The sequence below is a fragment of the Mustela nivalis genome (assembly GCF_964662115.1).
Source record: "Mustela nivalis genome assembly, chromosome: 8".
Classification (NCBI taxonomy): Eukaryota; Metazoa; Chordata; class Mammalia; order Carnivora; family Mustelidae; genus Mustela; species Mustela nivalis.
Window position 1 is genome coordinate 57,974,350 of NC_139027.1, and position 22,608 is coordinate 57,996,957.

Sequence of the window (22,608 nt, forward strand, 5' to 3'; positions counted from 1 at the left end):
AATTAAAAAGGCAGACAATAACTAGTGTTGGTTGAGGATATGGAGAAATTGGATCCCTCATATACTGCTGAGTAGGACTGTAAAACGATATAGCTACTTTGGAAAAAACTTTTGTATTTTGTCAAAAGATTAAAGTTAACCATATGACCCAGTAATTCCACTTCTGGGTATACACCCAAAAGAATTGAAAACAACTTGCCCACATAAAAACGAGTGTTCATGGCATTATTATTCATAATAGCCAAAAAGTGGAAAGAGCCCAAATGTTCATCAGTTAATGATTGGACAAATTATGGTATATTCGTACAGTAGAATGTCATGCAACCCTAAAAAGGATGAAGTTTCGATGCATGTTAACAATGTGGATGAATCTTGAAAGCATTATGCTAAGTGAAAGAAGCCAGTCACAAAAAGCCACACATTGTGTGATTACATTTATGGATATTAGTGGTTGCCAGGAGCTGAGGGGAGGGGTCAGGTGGAGTGACTGCTAATGGTTATGGGTTTCTTTTGAGGTGATGAAAATGTTCAGAAATTAACGATGATGGTTGTATAACTCTGAGTTTATTAAAAACCAGCTAACTGAATACTTTAAACAGATGAACTTTTTATGCTATGTGAATCATATCTTAAAGCTGTTGTTAACAAAAAAGATAAGGATGTTTTATGTATTTCTAGGCTGGAGAAAGGTAAAATCTATATGGTCACAAGTTTGCTTATTTTGGGCCCAGTCACATGATAACTTCTGCATGGTCCTGCTAAGAGCAGTATATTGGAATTCATCCTTTTAAAAAACTATATAAGATTAGTACACTAAATTATATAGCCCAGATTTGTCTTATAAATAAAAATAGTTTATAAGTTAAGTTGTGAATTGTTAAATATGGGCCAAAGATGGTTATCTGAATGATACTAGTATATTATCCCAAATGTAAGGATAGTAAAATGAATTTACCTAAGTTTAAATTTTCAGTATAGGTCATTCTGAAAAAGGCTTCCTCTACCATAGTTAAGATAAATGTGATTACTAATTGGCCTACCTACAAAAGAAAAGGAAAATTTTAATTCTACCAGACTCCTGTTGATTTGATATGATCATGTTGACACACTCTGAAAATCATGCTTAAAAAATAATGTTAATATGGAGGGCCTACTTGAAAGATTCATCATTGTATATCGAGCCAGACTGGTAGCTAACATTTTTTGTGTACTTACTTTGTATCAAGCATTGTTTTGTGTTCTTTTAAGTCCTCACAGCAAGGCCTTTGAAATCTAGAGAAATGAAGTAACTTGCCCAGTATCACATAGCTAAGACTCTGAAGGGCTGGGATTTGTACCCAAACAAAGTCTGTCTTAAGAGAAGCAGCCTGTGTTCTTTAGCCACTAATTTTGCTGGATTCATCAAAGTAGATTAGGATATTTAATGAAAAGTTCTTGAGATTTGCATGAGTGGCATAGATCATAGTTGAAGTGTAAGCTTCAACTCTATTAGAGTTAGGCATGTAAGGGCTGAAACATATGTCTGAGGGAATAGTGGGGACAATAAACAATCCAGAGGACATGAATATAATTCTCACTATTTTCCCTTGCCAGTACGAGGTGAAAGCTCCCGTTCCTTCTGCCTGTTTCAGGAATATTTGTAAGCAAATGGCAAAAATGCATGAAGCTATATTTGATCTTCTTCCAGAAGAACAAACACAAGTGAGTAGTAATTCCTAACACTACTTTTTTATATATAACATATGCATACAGAATTGGAATGTTTTTACATACTTTTGGTACAGTTAAGCCTAGTTCTTACTCCAATATGATTATGTTTTTCAGCTGTTACATTGACCTGTGGAACATAGGTAAAAATTTCTTGATTTCAAAGTGCCCCTAGCTCCAACAGGCCAGAGCAGTAACTGCTCTGCTCTGTGTCAGCAGTTATAAAAAGCAGATTTTTCATTTGGCCATTGAGTATCAGAAATGCTGGATTCTACTTAGATCGTTCAGTACAATATCAGTTTGAAAATCAGAGTTAGCATTTTTCAACTGTAAAATACGTTGCTGTTATTATAATTCAAATGGGATAGTAGAAGAATTAATGATGGAATTAATGAGATGACACATAAAGTAACTCAGTCAATATACTTCATTAATATTTGTTACATCAGTGTAAGTGATCAGTAGTAGACATAACCAGAAAAATAGCAAAATGGGTAGTCTTTGGCACTTCTTACCTATGAAGTATCCACCCTTTGTCCTGACTGTCTTCCCCTACATGAGTGTTATCAGAGTTCTCTTCACTGTTCACCAACCCTCCTACCTCACCCCCCACTTGCTTGGTTCCTCTTTCCTGGTACTTTAAAGATTCTTTTTTTTCCAATCTTCTTTACCCACCTTAGCTTGTTCCCTCTATACCAGGTTATCTCATTCAGGCCTAGTTGGAGAATGATAGTGTTAGAATACAAGCCTAGTTGTACGGTTGATGAGTTTTCCCAGGGATTTTTGGTATTCAGACAAGTTTGTTTCTTGAGTTTGCCTCAAATTAATTAGGTACATGGGAGTGGTATTTGGGAGCAAAAGGTAGCTTTCTTAGTATCTTTTGCCTATTCTATCTCCTACTGCTTTCCTTTCCCATACCACCTCAGACTTCCATCCTACAGTAGCTTTTACTGTTTTTCTTCATGTTTCCCTAGGTTTTCATTAATCATTCCAAACTCATGATGAAATATCATCCAACTCATTTGAGGCTCACTAAGAATTGAGAAGGAGCTATAATATATGGAGCTCCCACTGGGTCTCTTTTTTCTTTCTCACTACTTCCTAGTCAAGCCATTCTTCTCATTGCAAGTGTAAGATCTCACACCTCTGACATTCTGACCTAGTGGATTTGTCATCTGAGTTCTAATTATGGCCAGGTCAGGGAGCTAGGCATACAGGTAGTCCATGTGTTTTTATCTACATCATCATTTAAAGGGAACTCTTGTCAGAGCTGGGTAAGAATTAGATTTTATATCAATATTGAATACTAGTAGTTCCACAAAACTTCCATAGATGACATTATATATATTTTTCCCTATTGAAAATCAGTGTTACTCTAAAAAATTGTTTCCAAAGATTAAATATATATAGCTTCAGGTCAGGTATTTCCCACATAAGTTTTGAGCCATTACATCAAATATCTGCATACAGGGGCAACAAAATAATTTCTAGTAATTTTACCAGTTTAGAAGGATGAAAGTGTCTTTGCCTCTTACCATTGTTGCCTTTTTTTCCCCTATCAAATTCATATTTAATATATTGCAGAATTCTCTATTTCATTTTGCCTGACATGGTTGATCCCCTCATATATCCTAGAGGACTTCTAAGGGGCAGAAAGGCAGTGATAAAACATATCATTAAGGGGAAAACAAGCTTTTATCCAAAAATGTAGAAAAATTAAACTAAAATAGGAACTAGGGGCTCCTGGGTAAGGCCTCGGGTCATGATCCCAGGGTTTTGGGATCGAGCCCCGCATTGGGCTCTCTGCTCGGCGGGGATCCTGCTTCCTCCTATCTCTCTCTGCCTACCTCTCTGCCTACTTGTGATCTCTCTCTCTCTGTCAAATAAATAAATAAAATCTTAAAAAAAAAAAAGCAACTAAATACCTTAGAGGAGCTTCTTAAAAGTATACTTAAAAGTATATGCCAAAGCAAAGATTTTTTTAAAAATTTTAAAAATTTTTCTTCAAATAATACTGATTTGATACTGATAACTCAGATGCTTATGTCTTCTATTTCAGTAGAGCTTTAAGAAACCATTTTTTTTCTTCTCCAGATGTTATTTTTAAGAATTAATGCAAGTTATAAACTCCACTTGAAAAAGCAGTTATCTCATTTAAATGTGATAAATGATGGAGGACCTCAAAATGGGTATGTTTTCAAAATATTTTTACTGGGTGTTCCTGTGCTGGATTGCTTGATTGGTTTTTATTCATTATGCTGTCCTTTTCTACCGTATATCCTTTTCCACTATGTCGGACCCTCACAATGGTAAAGTCAGCAACTTTTTGCCTTTTTTCTCTGTGGAGAGGATATCTGTATCTGCCTATCTGCCTTTCTACATTAAAGTGTTTTATAAATGGTCCATTACTTAAAATGTATGTTTTGAGGCACTGTGGGTCAGCACCTCCTTATGTTACCCAGTAGTCTCTCCCTATGTGGACAGGACTCAAAGTCTTACTTTGTAGTTGTGTGACCACTAAAAGGTCCACTAGAAGTTAAGTAACTTCTGCCTTATTCATAAAATGAGAAAGATAAAATTTGCTTTAAAGTCTTCCAAAGGGTCACAAAAAATAAAGTGTAAGTGTATATGTCCATTTTATTGTAAGCTGTTGAACAAAATATATGTATTATTGGTGAGATAATGTAATTATGTAAGAGAAAACAAAATTTAGAATCAGAAAACTTGGGTTAAGTTCCGCTGCTTACTAGCTGTTTGACTTTAGGTAAATCGCTTACACACTCTGCGCTTTTATTTTCTTAAATTTGAAAATAGAGATAATGGTAAAAAGTACCATAACAAGATTTTTGTGAGGAGCAATATAGATAAAGATATGGGGAAAAGATTATACAAAATGCAAAAGCACTAATCGTGAAGCTACACCTTAATAGGATTTCCTTAGTGGTAGCTGTTCCATGGATTTTTGAGGAATAAGATATTTTATTCCCTGTTAAGTTTCAGGCTTAAACTTCATACTTATAGGAACAAATGAAAAAAAGTATTTTGGAGTCAGAAATTGGTCCTCTACAATAAAACAAGTACACTGAGTTGATTTTGCAAGAAATATTTGGAAGCTTCAGACTGCTGAATCTGTTGGCCACGCTGAACTTTTTGATGCAAAATTCTGATTCTCTCGATTATTATCTTGTTTTTCTCTCTTTTTTTTTAGAATTGTTATTTTCAAAAATTTCAGAGCCACAGAGAAGTTTAAGGACAGTTTATGAATACCAGATATCTCTCAGAAACTCTTTTTTAAAAACTAATATTTTTAAGCCCCACTCCTCTCATATATAACGTTTTCTTTTAGTCCCATAGCTAAATCTGGGTTGGTTGGTTTTTCTGACCAAAAGTTCCGAAGCATCCAGGCTAACTCATTACATATTATTTTCTTTGTTAATATAGCTATTTCGGGGTTGAACCACCTTAGTGATTTCACTGTCACATACTTTTAAAGACACTAATTCTGTGTAAGTCAGTTCATGCCTCTGAGTAATCCCTTGAATTATGGAATTCTCTGAAAATTAACCTCTAGACTCTAGCCAAAGACATAGCAAACTACCTGCTTAAAAGAAATTTTTGTTCTTGGGATGGCTTTCCCCTGCTCATGCTCTCTCAAATAAAATCTTTAAAAAATACAACAACAAAAAAACCAAAAACCAACATTCCAGATAAACTGAAGTGTCCCTTGACCCCATCTCCAGTCACATTCTCTTTGCCCCAATTCATAATCAATATTTTTAATAAATTTGGTCTGCATTCTTTCAGTCCTTCACATTATCTCTGTATCTTAAAAAAGTAGGTAGTACTGTTTTATAAACTTAATTTACTTATATGGTATATTGTATATACACTGCTTACTTTTTTCTACTCAGCATTGTAACTGGTTTGATATATAGGAATTGTCTATTTTTTTTTTTACTGCTTTTTATTCTCCCACATGAAACAACCATATTTAATATAGTCACTTCTCCAAATGATAGATTCCTAGGTCATTACTTTTTTCCATTACAGCTATGCCACAGTGAAGATCTATATACATATCTAATAGTGTGACCATTTTGGGGGGTATATATACAAGTTGGTCAGAGCATATGTACATTCTCACTCTACTAGGTATTGCGAGAATATTCTCCAGAGTGGTTGTACAATGCTTCCAACATTTGCTGTTAGATTTTTAAATGGTTGCCAGTGGTTTCTTGTTTTGATTTGCATTTCCTAATGTTTTCATCTTTTCATATATTAGTCATTTATTAGTGTTCTTATCTGACTTTTCCTGTTCATTTTCTCTGCCCATTTTTCTCTTGGGTATTATTTTTCTTGTGTGGATTTTAGTTTTGCTTATGCCCTAATCAAACTAATCCTTTGTTAGTTATACATGTTGTAAATATCTTTTATGTTAAACAATTTTCAACTTTGATAAAACTCAGGAAATATTTTTAAGTGGAGAATTAAATGCTAATTTTATGCTTAATTTTTAGTGTGAGAACCTTGCCTTAGAAAGGTTTTGTTCTTTTTTGAGCTGTTGCTGTCAGTTTTAGTGTACTTAATTGGCCATACTATCTATCACAAATATAATTTTGAATCTTTTAAAAAATACCTGAATTAGATGTTTTAAATGAAAAATATGATCCTCATTAAATTCTGCCATGTGATAAGAGGTAAAACATTAAGTACATAAGTCTAAAAGCATTTTATAAATTGGACTGTAGTACAAACATTGAGGGTGCTTCTAATACCTTTGTCCCATGTACTCTAGCAATCCAGAACTTATGTGTTCATTAAAATACTGAAGCTGGCTTTCCTCTTCTCTTTTACAAACTACTAAATCAGGGTCTATTTATTCCTCAATGGGCCAGTCCCTATTTTATATGCATGGAGCTTTAGTATTTATTTATCCGAGTGTTGTTTCCTGGAATGTCCTTTCAAGTATGGACATTAATGTGACAGTTCAGTACTCAAAAGTGTAAGACTTTGTTTTTTCATCTAGTGTTGCTGGATGTATCAGGTTTTGTATCTAGTAATAACATATACATGAATCTCAGCTTTCATTTAACTCCTTTGGATGTCACTCCGGAAACCTTATCTTTCTTTCACTTGATTTCTTTAGTCATATACATGTACAGTTGATCCTTGAACAATGCAGAGGTTGAGGGCACCCACTCCCCTTGCAGTAGAAAATCCACATGTAATTTTTGACTTTGCAGAAGCCTAACTAATAATACCCACTGTTGACTGGAAGCCTTATCATTAACAACAACAGTTGATTAACATATTTTGTATGTTATATACTGTGTTGTTGTAGTAAAGCTGGGAAAAGGTTTTGAAAATCATAATAGTACATTTCATGCTGTACCATGTCAAAAAATATCTGTAAATAGACCTGTGCAGTTCAAACCCTGATGTTCAAGAGTCAACTGTATATTGTAGTGATAACTTACCAAAGAAACATCTTAATGTATTATTGTTCTATTTTATTTCATATTAAGATAAATCTATTTTATTAGGCAGAATTATGAAACCCAGTCCAGCCTGCACTAGTTTATTCTTTTTCAAGATATTCATTGTTGAAAGAGAGCACTCTAACTATCTGATAGCAGAAATCCTGCTAAGAAACATACTGACATTTGGTCCCTAGGAAATCTGAATTTTAAATAATAGTCTCGGCAGTTAGAATAAGACTGACTCTATGAACATTGCTTCTTTTATTATGCAGTAGAAAGTGAGATTAAAAATAGTTTTCTCTCCAATGTCTAGGTTGGTCACAGCAGATGTAGCTTTTTACACTGGAAATCTTCAAGCCTTAAAAGGTCTTAAAGATTTGGACCTAAATATGTCCGAGATCTGGGAACAGAAGAGGTGATGACATACTGGAAAACTGGGTAGCTCATCTGACCATGGGATGTGTATATTTATGAAGAAAATGTGGATGCCTGTGATTCAAGAACTGAACCTCGAACCCAAAGTGAACTGGAGTAGGGGAAGGGGAAAAGGAAAGTATCAGTGTTGGGAAACTGGGATTCAGTGGGATCTACAAGGAATGCCATTTTTATGCTTCCTTCAGTGAGGAGTAACTGATCAGGTGTCTATAACATTTTTCATTCTCTCTGGAAACAGACTCAGGTTTCTTTGGACCAAATCCAAAAGAACACATAGCTGTAACACAGCTGTAGTTGACTAGAATGCTCTGTATACTTTATATTAAAAAATGCTTTGCATTTCTTCCAGTGCAATGAAATTCATATGGTGTCCCACCTTATTTAATGATGGTACAATTTAAAATATTAAAATCTTAGTCAACCTCTGTAGAAAGTTTTCTCTATGAAAGTAAAGCTGTTTGAAAAATTATTTTTTTACAGATCTTTCTATAAAAAATAAACATCTTTTGATTGCTTGGATTTAGAAATTCAATTTTTGTTTTAGTGACCAATGTCAAGTTTCAGGCCTTGGGTGTCGCATATTTAATCTTTCTACCACCACTATATGTCAACTGAGTAAAGCCTTCCAGAGTAGTCTAAATACTTGAAAGTTTGATCACAGTAATAATTAAAGAATAAGATACTGGCATTTATTTATGCAACTACTAATTTAAATACTTTTCAGAAGTGGTATATGAAAGGCTGCAGTTTAATAGCTGTATTTTTATAAAAGTATCTATGAAGGGTTGGTTTGTGGGGCTTTTTTTTCCTTTTTATTTCTAGCAAATGGTAAGAATACATTTTCATATATTCTGCCTATTTATGAGTTCTCATTTTAACATTTAGATAACATATGAAATATGGCCCCCTTGGGTTCTTGTTTTTAAAAAAGTTACTTTTGACGTGTATATGAACAAAGACCAGGAATAAAACAGAACTTTTAAAATATAGGCTGCTGTGTTGGGGTCAGAAATATAAGGTGACGAGTAAGTTATTTAAAGATTTTATAATACCTACCTTCAAAACTAGAATCAGCAGCACTCTACAAATGAAAGTGCCTGTGCCTCACCTCATACCAGAATCTTGCCTAAACCCTGTCAGAGTGCCTAACCTTGTGGTGATTATGTACAATGAAATAGTCTTATTTTGTGCTCTTCCATTTCTTAAAAGGAAAGCCTGTTTTCTTTATCATTACTAAGGTATGTCATTGGTTCTTAAACTGTCTAAAATAAAGCTGTAAAAAATTACCAGACTTTATAAGGCAACTTTTTTTTAATAGTATACAGGAAACTTTAAATTACAAGCAGCCTACTCAAAAACAAGTATGGAAAAATTAGAAAATGTAATTAATCTTTAGAGAAAAGCCACAAATTAAACTATCAGCAGAACTGATTTGAAAGGTTATTCGTGAATATTTTCAGTCACACCAAGAATGCTTTGGGGAAAGGGAACTTTTTATAAAGTTATACCTCCACCCCATCATACTAGAGAACAAGGATGTCAAAGAAATACCCTACCTCTACCCACCCCCAAACTCTTGAGCTGGGAAAAGAAACATCACTTTATTTGTTTTAATAAATGGAGAGTCTGTGGAAAGCATGGCAGGCATCCCAGGCTTAGGACTAGATGATAGGTACTAAATACCTTCAGGTTTAATTCCCATGGAAAGAATGATGTGGTTAAGTTTCTTAGAAAAGCAAAAATTAGATGTGTTAGGTAACTGGCCAGTGAGTACTTAAATATTTCAAGAGCAAATCTTCCAACTGGTTCAGTAACTGTTTTGCAAGAATAAACCGTTTTTCATAAACTATTTCCTAAGGTTAGCAGTGAAAGTGTACATGTGCACATGGATTGCCTCACAGCTTTATTTTTGAAAATCACTAGCAATTCAAAGTGACCGTCACTGAGGCCTCAGTTAAAAGATGTTCCATTAGAGCTGCCCCAGTTTTAAGATTAAATAGTATTGCACTTTAAGATGAACTTTCAGGGTCCTCTTCAAAGAAGAAAAATATTGCTTCCATCTGTGCTTTTCTTCAACTAAAAGCATACTGCAAAAAAAACTACTTTAAAAATTAATACTGCAGGGTACAGTAACATAGTAAAGTACCTGCTGATTTTAGAATCCTAGAGAACATTTCATTATAAGAAACTGTTTAGCCCATAATTAGTATGAAGTGTACACAGTATTTTTCATTTCAGTGGTCCAAGATACGAAGGTTCCCTGATACAATCTTGTTCTCTAATACTGCTCCAGGTGGGATGTCAATTCGGTCACCGTGATTTGCAATGATGATAACTGTTCCCTATGTGACAGGGAAGACAAAACAGAAGAGAATATATTTAAAACTGCAGCTGAAATGCAACTGATTTTCTTACAATTACCAAATTTATGTAGAACTCCCATTTACAATGTAGCATTTGTACATACAGCAATATTAAACATGAAAAATAATAGGTTAAGGAAAATTATATAATGTGTCCCTCTAGGAATCCTGGCAGTAGTTCTGGAGACCTTGCCTCTGTATCAGAGGTGGTACTAGAAGTGAGAAGTAGACCCTATGCCACAGCATAACTGGCCCTTTGAAAGAACTACCTGCAAGGTCACCAGCATTATCTACCTTCATAAAGATACTGAGGTGCTTGGTTTATATTTACATACAGGTTTGGGTTTTTGTTTTTTAAAAATAGTTTACTAATATATTTTTCATGTCTTAAGTGAGACTGTACAGATGAGTATTAGCAGTAAAGTTTCATGTACATGTGTGTATATACACACATAATATCAGCAATAAAGTTCTATACACACACACACATATACAGGTCTGTACGGTTGACCCTGGAACTCATGTTTCAATGGTCTGGGCCCCACTTACATGCACTTTTTTCAATAAATACAGAACAGTACTATAAATGATTTTCTTAAAATTTTCTTATCTCTAGCTTCCTCTATTGTAAGAATACAGTATATAATATATATGACCTACAAAATATGTTAATCAACTGTTATTAGTAAGACTTCCAGTCAACAATAGGCTGTTACTAGTTACATTTCTGGGGAGTCAAAACTTATACATGGGTTTCGACTATAGTGGTCACTCTCCCCAGCCCCCATGTTGTTCAAGGGTCAACTGTATATAAATATTTATATACCAGACATATCTATACATACACATATATTTTTTTGTTTTCCCAGATCTTTATTTAAGGAGCTTTAATAAAGGAAGAATAGGAAAAAGCTGTTGTATCTTTGGTTTTGAGCTTCAATACTTATACCCATAGTCCTTCCTATTTCTTAGGCTAGAATAATATTTATCTGAGTACCCAAGTACTGTAGTATGTGAATAAATCTCTATACTGAAGACAACTGATTACTTTAAAAGAATATATTATATTTAGGGGCGCCTGAGTGGCTCAGTGGATTAAGCTGCTGCCTTTGGCTCAGGTCATGATCTCAGGGTCCTGGGATCGAGCCCCACATTGGGCTCTCTGTTCAGCGGGGAGCCTGCTTCCCCTCCCCCCCCCCCCGCCTGACTCTCTGCCCACTTGTGATCTCTCTCTGTCAAATAAATAAATAAAATATTAAAAAAAGAATATATTATAATTAGTATAAGTGAAGTTATCTTTTCTACTTTCAGATTCAAATAGTCCTCTTGGGTGAGCTAATGCTACTTTAATAGTGATTCTCTTTTACAGACTGTCATTTCAATAAAATAGTACCAGTTAAATTACTTGTGTTTGTGGAATACAGGATTCAAATGGAAAGCAAAGTTCCTATATACAACAATTATTGTATTTTAACTATGTTGTATATCTATGGAAGATAATATTAATGCTAAATATTGTGGTAAGCTATTTTATTTTTTAAAATGTATTTATGTCTTATAAACATCTGGTATAGATTAAGAAGTATTCTTTAAAATAAAGGTAAATTTAGGACTAGAAAATGAAACCTGTTTTGTAAAGCTGTAAAAACTATAATTTTCATCAGAACAACACACCTTTAGTGAAACATTCTTGCCAAATGTCACATCTCCTGAAACTGTGAGGTGATCCAATTCAAGCATATCTGGTATACTTTCAAATCTCCTTAGATAATCCTGTACCTGAAAGAAACACATTGTTTCAAGAATGGGTTAACAACAACAACAACAAAAAGAAACAGGGATTAACAAGTAGTTTAACTGAACTGTGAAAACATTCTGTTCATGGCCAACCTCAGGCCCTCAATGGGAAGAACCCATTTATTAAGCATTTGCTAGATGCTAGATGCTGTGCAGGTGAAACCAGGAAATATGAACACGGTCCCTACAGTCAAGCAATTTATACTACCACTAATCAGAACAGGCATTAATAAATAAATGATAATAAATAAGATAAACAACATGAGTAGTATTTCAAAAGTGGGATATTTCATGCACAGCAATAGCTCAGATTATCAGTACAAATGATGATTATCTTTATGTTATTTCCTTTTATAGGGACTAGACATTATCTTAGAGGGCCTTGTTTACTATTTTGCTAAGAAAATTAGAAGCAGTCTGAGAAGTTCCACTGACTTCTACGACAACCCACTTGCCTCTGAGCCCGTTACTCTGTCCCTGCCTAGTACTGGGGATGGACTCTTTACTCCACCTTAAGGCCAGTCCTTCTTCTGGCCTATTCAAGGATACTGTCTAGTGATTCTCCTTCTTTAGTGTTTTTCTGATTGCATCAATTCCAGTCAATGTGTAAACATCCCATAAATTCTCCCATCTTTAAAAACCAACCAAAAACAAAACAAACTCACTCTCAAATTTACATCCCTTTCTATATCCATGGCTGCAATTGTTTTGTTTTGTTTTTAGGGCAAAATTCTTGAATCAGTTGTCTACATATCTCTCATTTCTCCTATTCTTTATTAAATCCCTTCCAGTCAGGCTCCAGAACATTTTTTTAAAAAAATTTTTATTTACTTACTTAGTTATTTGACAGACAGAGATCACAAGTAGGCAGAGAGGCAGGCAGAGAGAGAGGAAGGGGAAGCAGGCTCCCTGCGGAGCAGAGAGCCTGATTCAGGGGCTCAATCCCAGGACCCTGGAATCCTGACCAGAGCCGAAGGCAGAGGCTTTAACCTACTGAGCCACCCAGGCACCGCTCGGGCTCCAGAACATCTATATTGATAATCCTACTGGTGAATTCTCATTGATCCTGAACCATTCATCTTGAATCAACAGCAGCACTTGACATAGATGATCACTCCCTCTTTCTTGAGACATTTTTTTAATTTGGCTTTTAGGACTTACACATTGATGGTTTTCTACCACCAATTCCTCATCTGTAACTCCTCAGTGATCTTTGCTGCTTCCTCTACCTCATCCCCATCCTCTAAGCCTTGGACTATCTTAGGGGATAGTCCTCTTACCTCCTAAGTGATACCTATCTCATGGCTTTAAATACCAGTATGAACAGAGGACTCTCAAATTTACCTGTCTCCTCTGATCTAGAAACAGTCTAATAAATTTGAAGGTCTAATCTAAGTACAGTATCTCCAAAATTGAAATCCCCATCTCCAAAATTGAAACCCACTTCCCCCATCTCCATAAATGGCAGGAAATTCCATGCTTCCAGTTGCATAGCCTAAAAACCATGCAATCATCCTTAACCTTTTTTCTTTTGCACTCCCATCTCATCCAAGAGCAAATCCTATAGGCACAACTTTCAAAATTTCTCAGAATGTCAACATATTTTCATTATTTTCACTGCCATCACCCTGGTCAAAGCCACCATTTCCTCTTGCCAGGATTCCTACAACAGCCGATTCCCTAATCTCTCTGATTCTACCCTCATTTAGCAGATTGGTCATTTCACCCCTTAGCTTGCAAGTTCTTTGATGGTTTCTCCATCTACCAGGAAAAGAAAAATCCACCCACATTTCTAATATTCAGTTACAAAGTTCTACATATTAGGACTGTTTCCTGTCTGACCCAACTACTATCCCCATCTCTCACTTGCTTACTCTGCCCCAGCCATATTGTGCTTTGTCAAGTCCCTAAAACATTTTCTTCCTCAGAGCAACTAGCCATGCCCACTTAGCCCCCAGTTCTGAATTTGGGCAGCTAATGTTCTTATCTCCTGCAGAGTATTGAAGAGGCTATGAAGAGTGAGGGGGACATGAAGGGGAAGGGTGAGGCTAGGTAGAAAAATGGCTGGGGACCCTGGGTGGCTTAGCTGGTTAAGCATCTGCTTCCTGCTCAGGTCATGATCCTGGGAACGAGCCATGTCAGGCTCTCTACTCAGCAGGGAGTCTGCTTCTCCCTCTCCCTCTGCCTACCTGTGCTCTCTATCAAAAATCTGTTTCTAAAGAAAAAAAAAAAAAAAAAAAGACAAGAAAGGGAAGAAAGAAAAATGGCTGGCAGTACCCTCTCACGATGTGGGAAGATGGTGGGTCTTTGTACCACTGGGATTTTCCCAGCTCAAACAGGCTGGTAAGAGGCACCCAAAACAGGGAGAGTCCTAAAGTGCCTGAAGTTATCCTGGAAATTGCAACACACCCACAGGACCCAGAGTCATTCCCCATCAATATAAGAGGCAGTACATACCTCTCCACCTGGTGGCACGAACCCACAGCCAGGATTAGAATAGACTTGGAGGGCCTAGCAGGACTCCAGGCCAGCCACAAAGGCTTACTCTGTCACACTTCATGAGCCTCAGGATATCTGATATGATGAAATGTTTTGAATTCCGCTTATCATGGTAGGGTGGGGTTTTCCTATCCTTGCCATGAATGCTTTTCACCCCAGATACCTGCATGGTGCACTCAATCTCTTCAGTGAGACCATCTCTGGCCATGCAGTGTAAAATTACACCAACAATACCCCATCCACACATTCCCTATTCCTGCTTGGTTTTTCTCCAAAGCATTTTCTATCACTTGACATACATTTGCTTATTATCATTTTTACCCTGCTAGAATACTCATAAAGGCAAGGATTTTAGTCCATTTTATTTACTGCTAACTCTGCAGCACCTGCAACACTGCCCAGCACATGGTAGGGGCTCAATATTTGTTAAAACAGAGTTAACATTCTCCCACTGATGAAAACAGTGAATAGTTTTACAGGAGACATAAAGTAAAATGTCCCAAAGTTAAATGTTCTTTTCCACTCTTTAGCAATCAGATTTCAAAAGTAAGTTACATCTTTATCTTTTATGGTTGATTCCCTTTAAAAGACCTCAAAGAGGATTTAATAGGTCAGCAGCTGAGACTGTAATTAGACCCCAATTCACATCATTCCAACCTTTTTTATACTTACATATTTAAGAACTACAAATCCATATATATATATATATATATATATATATATACACACACACACATATATTTACGTACCTTTGTAAAAGAGCTGCCTAATTTAACCAAGGGTACTGTAGGAAATTCCCGCTTTTCACTCATTGTCAAAGATCCTGCATTAAGGCTATAGAGATTTGACATCACTAGCAAGAGATCTGATGTGGTTTTGACAGGTAGAAAGCGGCTCCTAGGAACATTAATACCTAGAGAGTTCTCAAAACTTTTTATGGCAGCCCCTACTGCAGTTTCTAACTGAATGACATTCAGGCCTCCATCCAAAGTCTGTAAGAAAGAAAAGGGGGCAGGGGGAGAGAAGAAATGGGTTTTAGCAACTTAGTTCCATGTGGGCTGGTTAATTGGGGGAGTGGTCTCACAGATCCACTGAAGGAGACAGAATTTTGAGAAGTGACATTTAGCAAGTACCTAAATGTCAGGTACTGGTGCTTAGACATACATGGTTTTTATTTCAGCATTGTAACATCCCTGTTGAGTCATGTTTCCGTTTTACAATAAAGAACCGATGGTTCACAGAAAACTCATGCAAGATGCCTGTGGCCTAAACCTTTAAGTGTCAGAGCAACAAACCCAAGGTAGGTTTTCTACTTTTGGGCCCCGTGCTCTTGTCACTACCACAGCCTTGCGTCAAGTAAGAGCACCAAGGCTTGGCACAGTAAAGAGATGGGTGTTAACTCTGAAACACAGGACCAGGAACTGGAGTGACTTACTAGGCAAAAAAGAGGGACCTGTGAATAGATGGGCTCTAGAGAGGGGGCAGTGGATCTATGTGTAGCCTACCTACTGTGATCTTAGGAATAAGGAGGCAAGGGCTGTACCTCCAGCTTACCTTTGGATTCACAATGATCTCCATATCAATAGCATTTTGCTCCTGCAGTCTTTTAACTGCTGCAAGAGAGATCCACAGGTTGTTTGTGTTAAATATTTTGAACTTTGACACAGACTTGAACTCGTCAACATGTGCTTTTGGCACTTGAGCGATTTCCACCAATCTCAATTTGCCTTCATACTGGGTAAGTGTGCCACCCTAGAAAGGCAGAGAAGAGTGTGTGAGTACCTCCACATGTCTCCCAATCACAACCATACCACACTATTTCTAGTCTGTGAAAGTGTTAGAGAAAAGACACTGAGGATAAAATCCCCCAGAAATAAAAAGTTTTGGCATTGATTCAATCTGTGATACACAGCAACATACATTTAATGGTAGAGCCAAAGAAAATATTCAGGTTGTCATTTTATCCTGTAAACCCACCCTCTTGTCCATAGTAAAAGCCCTGGGAGTACAGCAGAGTCCTTTTCGCTTTTTGAAGGTCTACAGGAACAGCCATTTCTCTCATTCCCAAACCACCATCTATCACTAAAGAACTTCTACTCCCTCAGACTCTGCTCTGATTGACTCTGGGATAAGAAGAGAAAAAGGAAGACAGAGGCACAAGTGGGTTAGAAGTGACCCCCTGAGTAGCCTCAGCTTAGAGATGTCCTTACAGTCATGAGGCCACAGCAGTGTGTGGAAAGGGGGAAATTTATGTGCGTGTCAGGGGGCATTGCAAGACACATAGAACCCAACAAAGAGACTAACCATTTTAGTATTCATACACTGCCCATTTCTCTTACTCCCTGTGGCTAAGTAGTAAAACCTTGTGTACCATTTCATGACCACTAAACATGCAAAGTTAAACTTTTTGGCAACTACAGAGATATTATAGTGATGAAAAAAAAACATATAAAATGCACAGGTAGAAACAGAAATAGTAAATTTTCACTAAAGGAAAAATAAAATAAATACTTTTAAGCACCAAACTAGAAGAATATAAAAGGTTTGAACAAAACATTTGAAAGTGTTTTCACTTACCCTATAAATACATGTGGAACTGTTTTTAGTTAAAATAGTCCATATGGGTTACTCAACAATACTGTTAAATCTCAATTTATTTCAGGTGGAACTTAAGGTACTCTACAGAATACTATCTCACTCTGTCGGAAACTTACCAATTAAAAAAAAAAAAGGATCTGAACTACATAACCTATGCAATGTGAAGATGTGAATCCCCGAACTGCTTCCTCTCAGTATTTACCTTTACATCTGCACGTGTTTTATTTGTGACTTCCATGACAAATTCACAGGGTTTTCCATTGGGTGGGTTCATTAGATGATTAAGAATATAAAGATCCACGGTGGCACCCAGATTATCTATGTTAGACACAAAAATATACTCTTTGCCTTCTCCTATAAGGGTGTCGAGCAAACCAGAGTTGTAGAAACTGGCGTAAATATCACCATGACCTGGAGGGTACCATGCTTCTGTATTTTCCCCTGAGTATGAGACATCCTTTGCTACAGGCAGTAGAGATTCTTTATTAATCCTTGGGTACCTTTAAAAAAGAAACACACACACACACACACAATAAACCAAGGTCTTTTTCAATATCAATTCTGTAAAGCACTCCAGATCTTCAAGTACAGTATGTTTAAAGTTAAATAAAACTTCCCTCCTTTTCAGTATATCAATAGTAATTTAATCATAGGTAAATCTGTTTAAGAAAATCTCTTATCTGTGTTGTCCAATCATCAGTTTCCTAGATCACAGTATTTGCTGCAAAAAAATTTCCAGCGTCATAAAGATGGGAGGACACCTAATACTTCTAGAGTCAACAGATTTTATGATACTATAAGAGGAAATACACATTAAGTAAATTTCTCAAACTTCCTTGGTTATGGAATTATTCTTTTCCCTCCAACTTTGGAAAAATCTGCCCATTCTTACAAACATATATTCAGGGGTGGTGCTCTTTCTTTCCCAGAGGTCAACAGCAGATTACTGCTCAGGGACATCTGCTCCCTGCCGCTAGTGAGAACAGGTGTGGGGACTGGCAGTGGGAGCAGGGGGAACAGAGGAGCTAGCACTAAAAGACCAAGCACCAACCAGAAGATGGAGGCAGAGCACCTGCAACACGCAAAGTGTCCATGAAAAAACAGATTAAAACAACAAATGGTAAAACTTTCAGAAATACCTGTTCTGCACAAGCCCATATAGACCTATATTCATCCCTAGATGGAAAACTTAGTTCCCTAGTTGCCTTGGCTTTATCCAAAGTCATCACCTTAGTCCCTTTCTACAGGCATATCTTGGAGATACTGCAGGTTCTGTTCCATACCACAGCAATAAAGCAAATGTTGCAGTAAAGTGAGTGAAGTAAATGTTTCAGTTTCCCAGTGCATATAAAAGTTATGTTTACACTATACTATAGTCTATTAAGTGTGCAGTAGCACTGTGTCTAAAAAATATATACATACTCTAATTTAAAAAAATATTTCATTGCTCAAAAATGCTAACCGTCATCTGGCTTTTTAGCAAGTCGTAATCACTGATCACAGATCATCATAACAAATACAATAATAAAGAACACATTTGAAATACTGTGAGAATACCAAAAGGTGTGACACGGACACAAAGTTAGCAAATGCTGTTGGAAAGTGGCACCAATATCAACAGACTTACTTGCTCAATGCAGGTGTATAACAATCTTCAACTTGCAAAAAAAAAAAAAAAAAGGCAGTATCTACAAAGCGCAGTTGAAGTGCGATCAAACAAGGTATGCCTGCCTTTCCTTTCCTCAAAGTGTAACATTTTTTTCCAGGATTTATTAAATTTCCCCCAAGCCTATACAGGATATTGAATAAATTTCTTCCCATATGAAAGAAGATTATCAATACCGTAGAACATATAAAAATTTTCATAGACCCACATGGAGCCCAAATATGCCCTCAGAAAACAAAGATCTATATCAACCTCAAATATTCTGGACATGGAACAAGCAGATTCTCTCTTAGGAAGAATCAGAGAGTGACTGTAACAATCACCTATCTACAAACAAGTGTTCAGCCTTTAAAGATATTGAAGATTTGCAAACATGAGTTTTTGGCAAATGTGTATCTTGAGGCTGCTGTATTTAAACAAGACAAAGCAATCTTTGTTTCTGGGAGTAACACTCTCCAGAATTTTTTTTTATTTTTACTTTTTACTTACTGTACCTGCTTTGATTAAAAGTGTAAATTTTCACACGACAGTGATTGTACTTCTGTAATATTTTCTTTGTATCTTCATCCGTGTTGAAAGAGTTCATTAGAACAAGAGGAACATCTGTATTGTAGGTTTTGTTCAAATGCTAGGGAGGAAAATAATAATCAGATTACCCAAACCTACTTTTCTTTCACTTAAAAATGTAAAACTCATAATGGTTAATCACAAAGTATCCAAAACATCACCTATATGTAGCCAAATACAAATATTTGGCATAAGCTGGACATTTTGCTAAGCCACGGACTTGCTCATTAAATCACAATCCTCTGAGATAGAAACTATTGTCTGCAATATACAAATGGCTGAACTAAGGGCCGGAAAGGTGGCAGATACCCCCCACAATCCAACTCTGGAGTTGTGTGCCCAGCCAGCGCCCTGTGGCCTTACTGGACAGGCAAATGCTAACGAAACATTTACTCTGTGTTCAGAGCACAGTGGGGAGGGAAGTACAAATGTTACAAAGACATGGTTCTCTAGTCTCAGGATTAATGTCAAGAACTGTGAATCACACCCCAACTGAAATCTTTTCAATCTCTGGGAAGAGTTAAGAGGCAACACAGAGTGAAGAAGAAAACAAGTTCTCAGAAGTCAAAAAGCCCTTTTTTCACATAGGGAATCTTGGGCAAGTAAATCAACCTCTCTGTGCCTTGGTTTCCACATCTGTAAAATGGAGATGATAACATAAAGAGTACTTATCTTACAGAGTTGTTGAGAGGAACAAATGAGTCAATTCATGAAAAGAGTTCAGAATAATACTGTGTGCAGTACCTGTTAGATGAATATTAGTCACTGCTGCTGCTGGTGTTACTACGGTAGCTGCCAGCACTGTACTGGACACTAGACACAAAGAGATGAAGAAGACTGCCCCTGAAGAACTTATGGTCCACGATTAACGACTTTATCGTAAGAGAGAAGGCAAGGACAGTTCTTAGCATCCATGGCTGCCAACCAGAAGGGGTTAATAAAACCAGATCATCCCAGCTGTGAAGAAGGCTGCCATCAGAAAGAGGCAGGAGAGTGGTGGGGCGATCAAAGGAGAATCCAAAAAGATCCAGAGATTTCAACAACCACAAATGCTATTTAAAGATCAAAAGCTTCTATTTTACATCACCCTAAGGATGTGCCGTTGGGAAACCAAACCTTTTTATATAGTAATAAACTAAAGATAGCAAGCTCCTTGATTAGCTCAAGTCCACGTCTGTTATTTTATAAGGTAACATTTATAATAACCTAAAACTGGTTTTAGTAGTTCATGAGAAAGGTTGAATGTTACTCACTTCAATTTGCTGAACGGTCAGATCCAAAAAGGTATTCTCGTTCCTCACACCGATCAGACTTTTCGGGCCTTTGCAGCCCATGCTGGTTCCCAAACCTCCATTGAGTTTCACCACCACCAGCTTGTTCAGCACGGAAGATATATTGTCAGGTAAGCCTCTGGCTTTTATCTTTTCATAGGGTTGAATCTGAAATTTAAAAATTTACAGAATTCAAATAGCTTTATGAGAAGTTAAATTCAGTCAATCACAGGGTTCTTTCCATGTGTCCTTAAAGAATTCTGCTTTTCTCCACGGGAAGTTTCAACGACATTCCCTTTAATATCACAAGTCCTCCTGGTACAAAATCAAATATTTTATAGGCAACTGCTCTTGCACGAAGTAGTTCAGTGGTTCATTTACATTACAAAGGAGGACAAGAAGGGGGAAAAGTTAGAGTCTACAAATATTTGTCTGGCTGTTGAGGACATCTAAGTCACTTGGACTACACATAAAAATTTAGAATTCCCCATTTGCATTGGTATAGTAAATGGGGTATGCAAAACTCATTGTGGTGGTGTATGGATCTATTTCAATTCTGGAAAAGTATATATACTTCAAGGAGGCAGAAACCAAAACCTAAATTTCCTTTCTTTTCTCCTCCATTCAAAAGTAAGTCTTCAGAGGAAGAAGTGGCATGCTGTTTTTTTTTATCATATTTCTAGGTATGTATCAAGGACAGAGTTCCTTAAAAATTTAACTCTCAGGGATTACTGTATAGAAGGTAAAATTGGAAAACTGTGTTCTCACTGCTCCAAATAATATCCTGATGGGGTAGTAAAGGTAAGAACTAAGGCTGACGAGAATCCCTTCCTCCACGGACCCTCTCTATTTCTGGGAGCACAGAGCATTACTCTTCAGCTTCTCCCTCCTAGACAGGAACAACCACATAGTGGGAGCCCAAATTCTTTTCTTCAAAGCAGAGGTACAAGCAAGTCTAAAGATCTTACAGCAAGAATGGAAGCTTTTGAAAAGATCACAACATATTCTCTAACCATTTATAGGGCTTTTTGTTGTCGTTGTTATCCTTCTTTAATGGAATACATCATCAAATGTCCTCTTCAGTTATATCATCATGGTGTAGGACACATAGCAATTGAGGGGACTGAAGAAATACAACCATATAGTAAGTGCTCACTATGAGCTACGCTGTTTTTGTTCTGCTGCCTATAGAGGCTGTGTGGATGGGTGGTGGATAAGGTCTGTAATTGGGAAAGGAGTTGATGGACTCACATTCCAGTGACTAGGCTGTGGAGGCAAAAATCCATTTATGCTTGGTCAAACACACATACATGTCCTATGTTGACTCTTGACCACATACATGATTTCTGCTCTTCGCAGTTCTCCCCATACAAACTAGTCTGTGACTCTTATTTCATCTACCTCGCAAGACACTCTGTTAACTGCCCACTGCAGATGAATGCACTTTTTGCTTGGTGTAAATGCTGAGAAATAAGCACTCTTCTCTAAGACTCTTCACTGACTACCACCTAATTATTGCTCATTCTGAATTAGTTCCTAATGTGGTAGGATCGTCAATCTTCCTGGGTGTCAGTCTTCAGCAGTCATTCATACTTAAAAGAGGGCTAGTGACAGGGAAAGAGAGAGGAGGGGTCACACTTGGGGGCATCATGGCCCTCAGTGGGTGCTGCCCAAGTACTGGGATGCTAACCACCAAGGATGATGGGGAGGCAGGAAAGAACACAGATTATACCGGTTGCTTCTCTAGAAGCTCTTAGTCCAGGTGAGGACAACATATGGATGATAACAACTTGGGATACCCAACACACACACAAAGTGCCTGTGACCCAGCTGACTGGTATTCCTGGAAAGATGTTTTGATCCCACTGCCCTGAACACCGTTTCTTCAGCATGTCAAAGAAACTGGTAATATTGCTTGAGAGAAGAAGTCCAGTTTAAGTCCTATACTACAGGAAAACTAAGAGGAGATAACAGAGCTGGAACTTGTCACCCTAATATAACATGGCAGTTTATAATCCTTTCATCAGCAGGGCTACTGAAATCAACCAGTCAGTAAAAGGAATGCCACTGTGATACAATGGCTTCAAATAGTCTATTATTAGTTAGGAGAATTTTTTGGGCATGTTACATTTACTCAAAAGAGTTAGCAAATGGAACCAAACCAATTATTTTCCAATTATCTTTTAAAAGCCAAGAATCTCCATTTAGCAGTTACTTTTGACTTC

At 36.9% G+C, this 22,608-nt stretch overlaps 2 protein-coding genes across 7 annotated transcripts in view; one reads left to right on the forward strand and one right to left on the reverse strand.

Annotated features, from left to right (window-relative positions):
- VPS54 (VPS54 subunit of GARP complex) overlaps positions 1–8,908 on the forward strand; it is a 97,500-nt gene extending 88,592 nt beyond the window's left edge. For all 3 annotated transcript variants that reach the window (XR_014315869.1, XM_082746641.1, XM_082746642.1), the window contains 3 exons: positions 1,594–1,701; positions 3,802–3,896; positions 7,501–8,908. Coding sequence is in view for 2 of the 3 variants with exons in the window: in XM_082746641.1 (XP_082602767.1) it covers positions 1,594–1,701; positions 3,802–3,896; positions 7,501–7,606 (309 nt within the window). In the remaining variant the exon portion in view is untranslated. The remainder of the gene's footprint in view (positions 1–1,593; positions 1,702–3,801; positions 3,897–7,500) is intronic.
- A 6-nt stretch (positions 8,909–8,914) lies between these two features.
- Positions 8,915–22,608, reverse strand: part of UGP2 (UDP-glucose pyrophosphorylase 2) — a 69,983-nt gene continuing 56,289 nt past the window's right edge. For all 4 annotated transcript variants that reach the window (XM_082746679.1, XM_082746681.1, XM_082746680.1 and 1 more), the window contains exons 4-10: positions 20,366–20,551; positions 19,040–19,173; positions 17,082–17,379; positions 15,836–16,033; positions 15,031–15,273; positions 11,660–11,764; positions 8,915–9,964 (exon numbers count right to left, since the gene is read on the reverse strand). In XM_082746679.1, the coding sequence (XP_082602805.1) occupies positions 9,857–9,964; positions 11,660–11,764; positions 15,031–15,273; positions 15,836–16,033; positions 17,082–17,379; positions 19,040–19,173; positions 20,366–20,551 (1,272 nt within the window). In that variant the 3' untranslated portion in view covers positions 8,915–9,856. The remainder of the gene's footprint in view (positions 9,965–11,659; positions 11,765–15,030; positions 15,274–15,835; positions 16,034–17,081; positions 17,380–19,039; positions 19,174–20,365; positions 20,552–22,608) is intronic.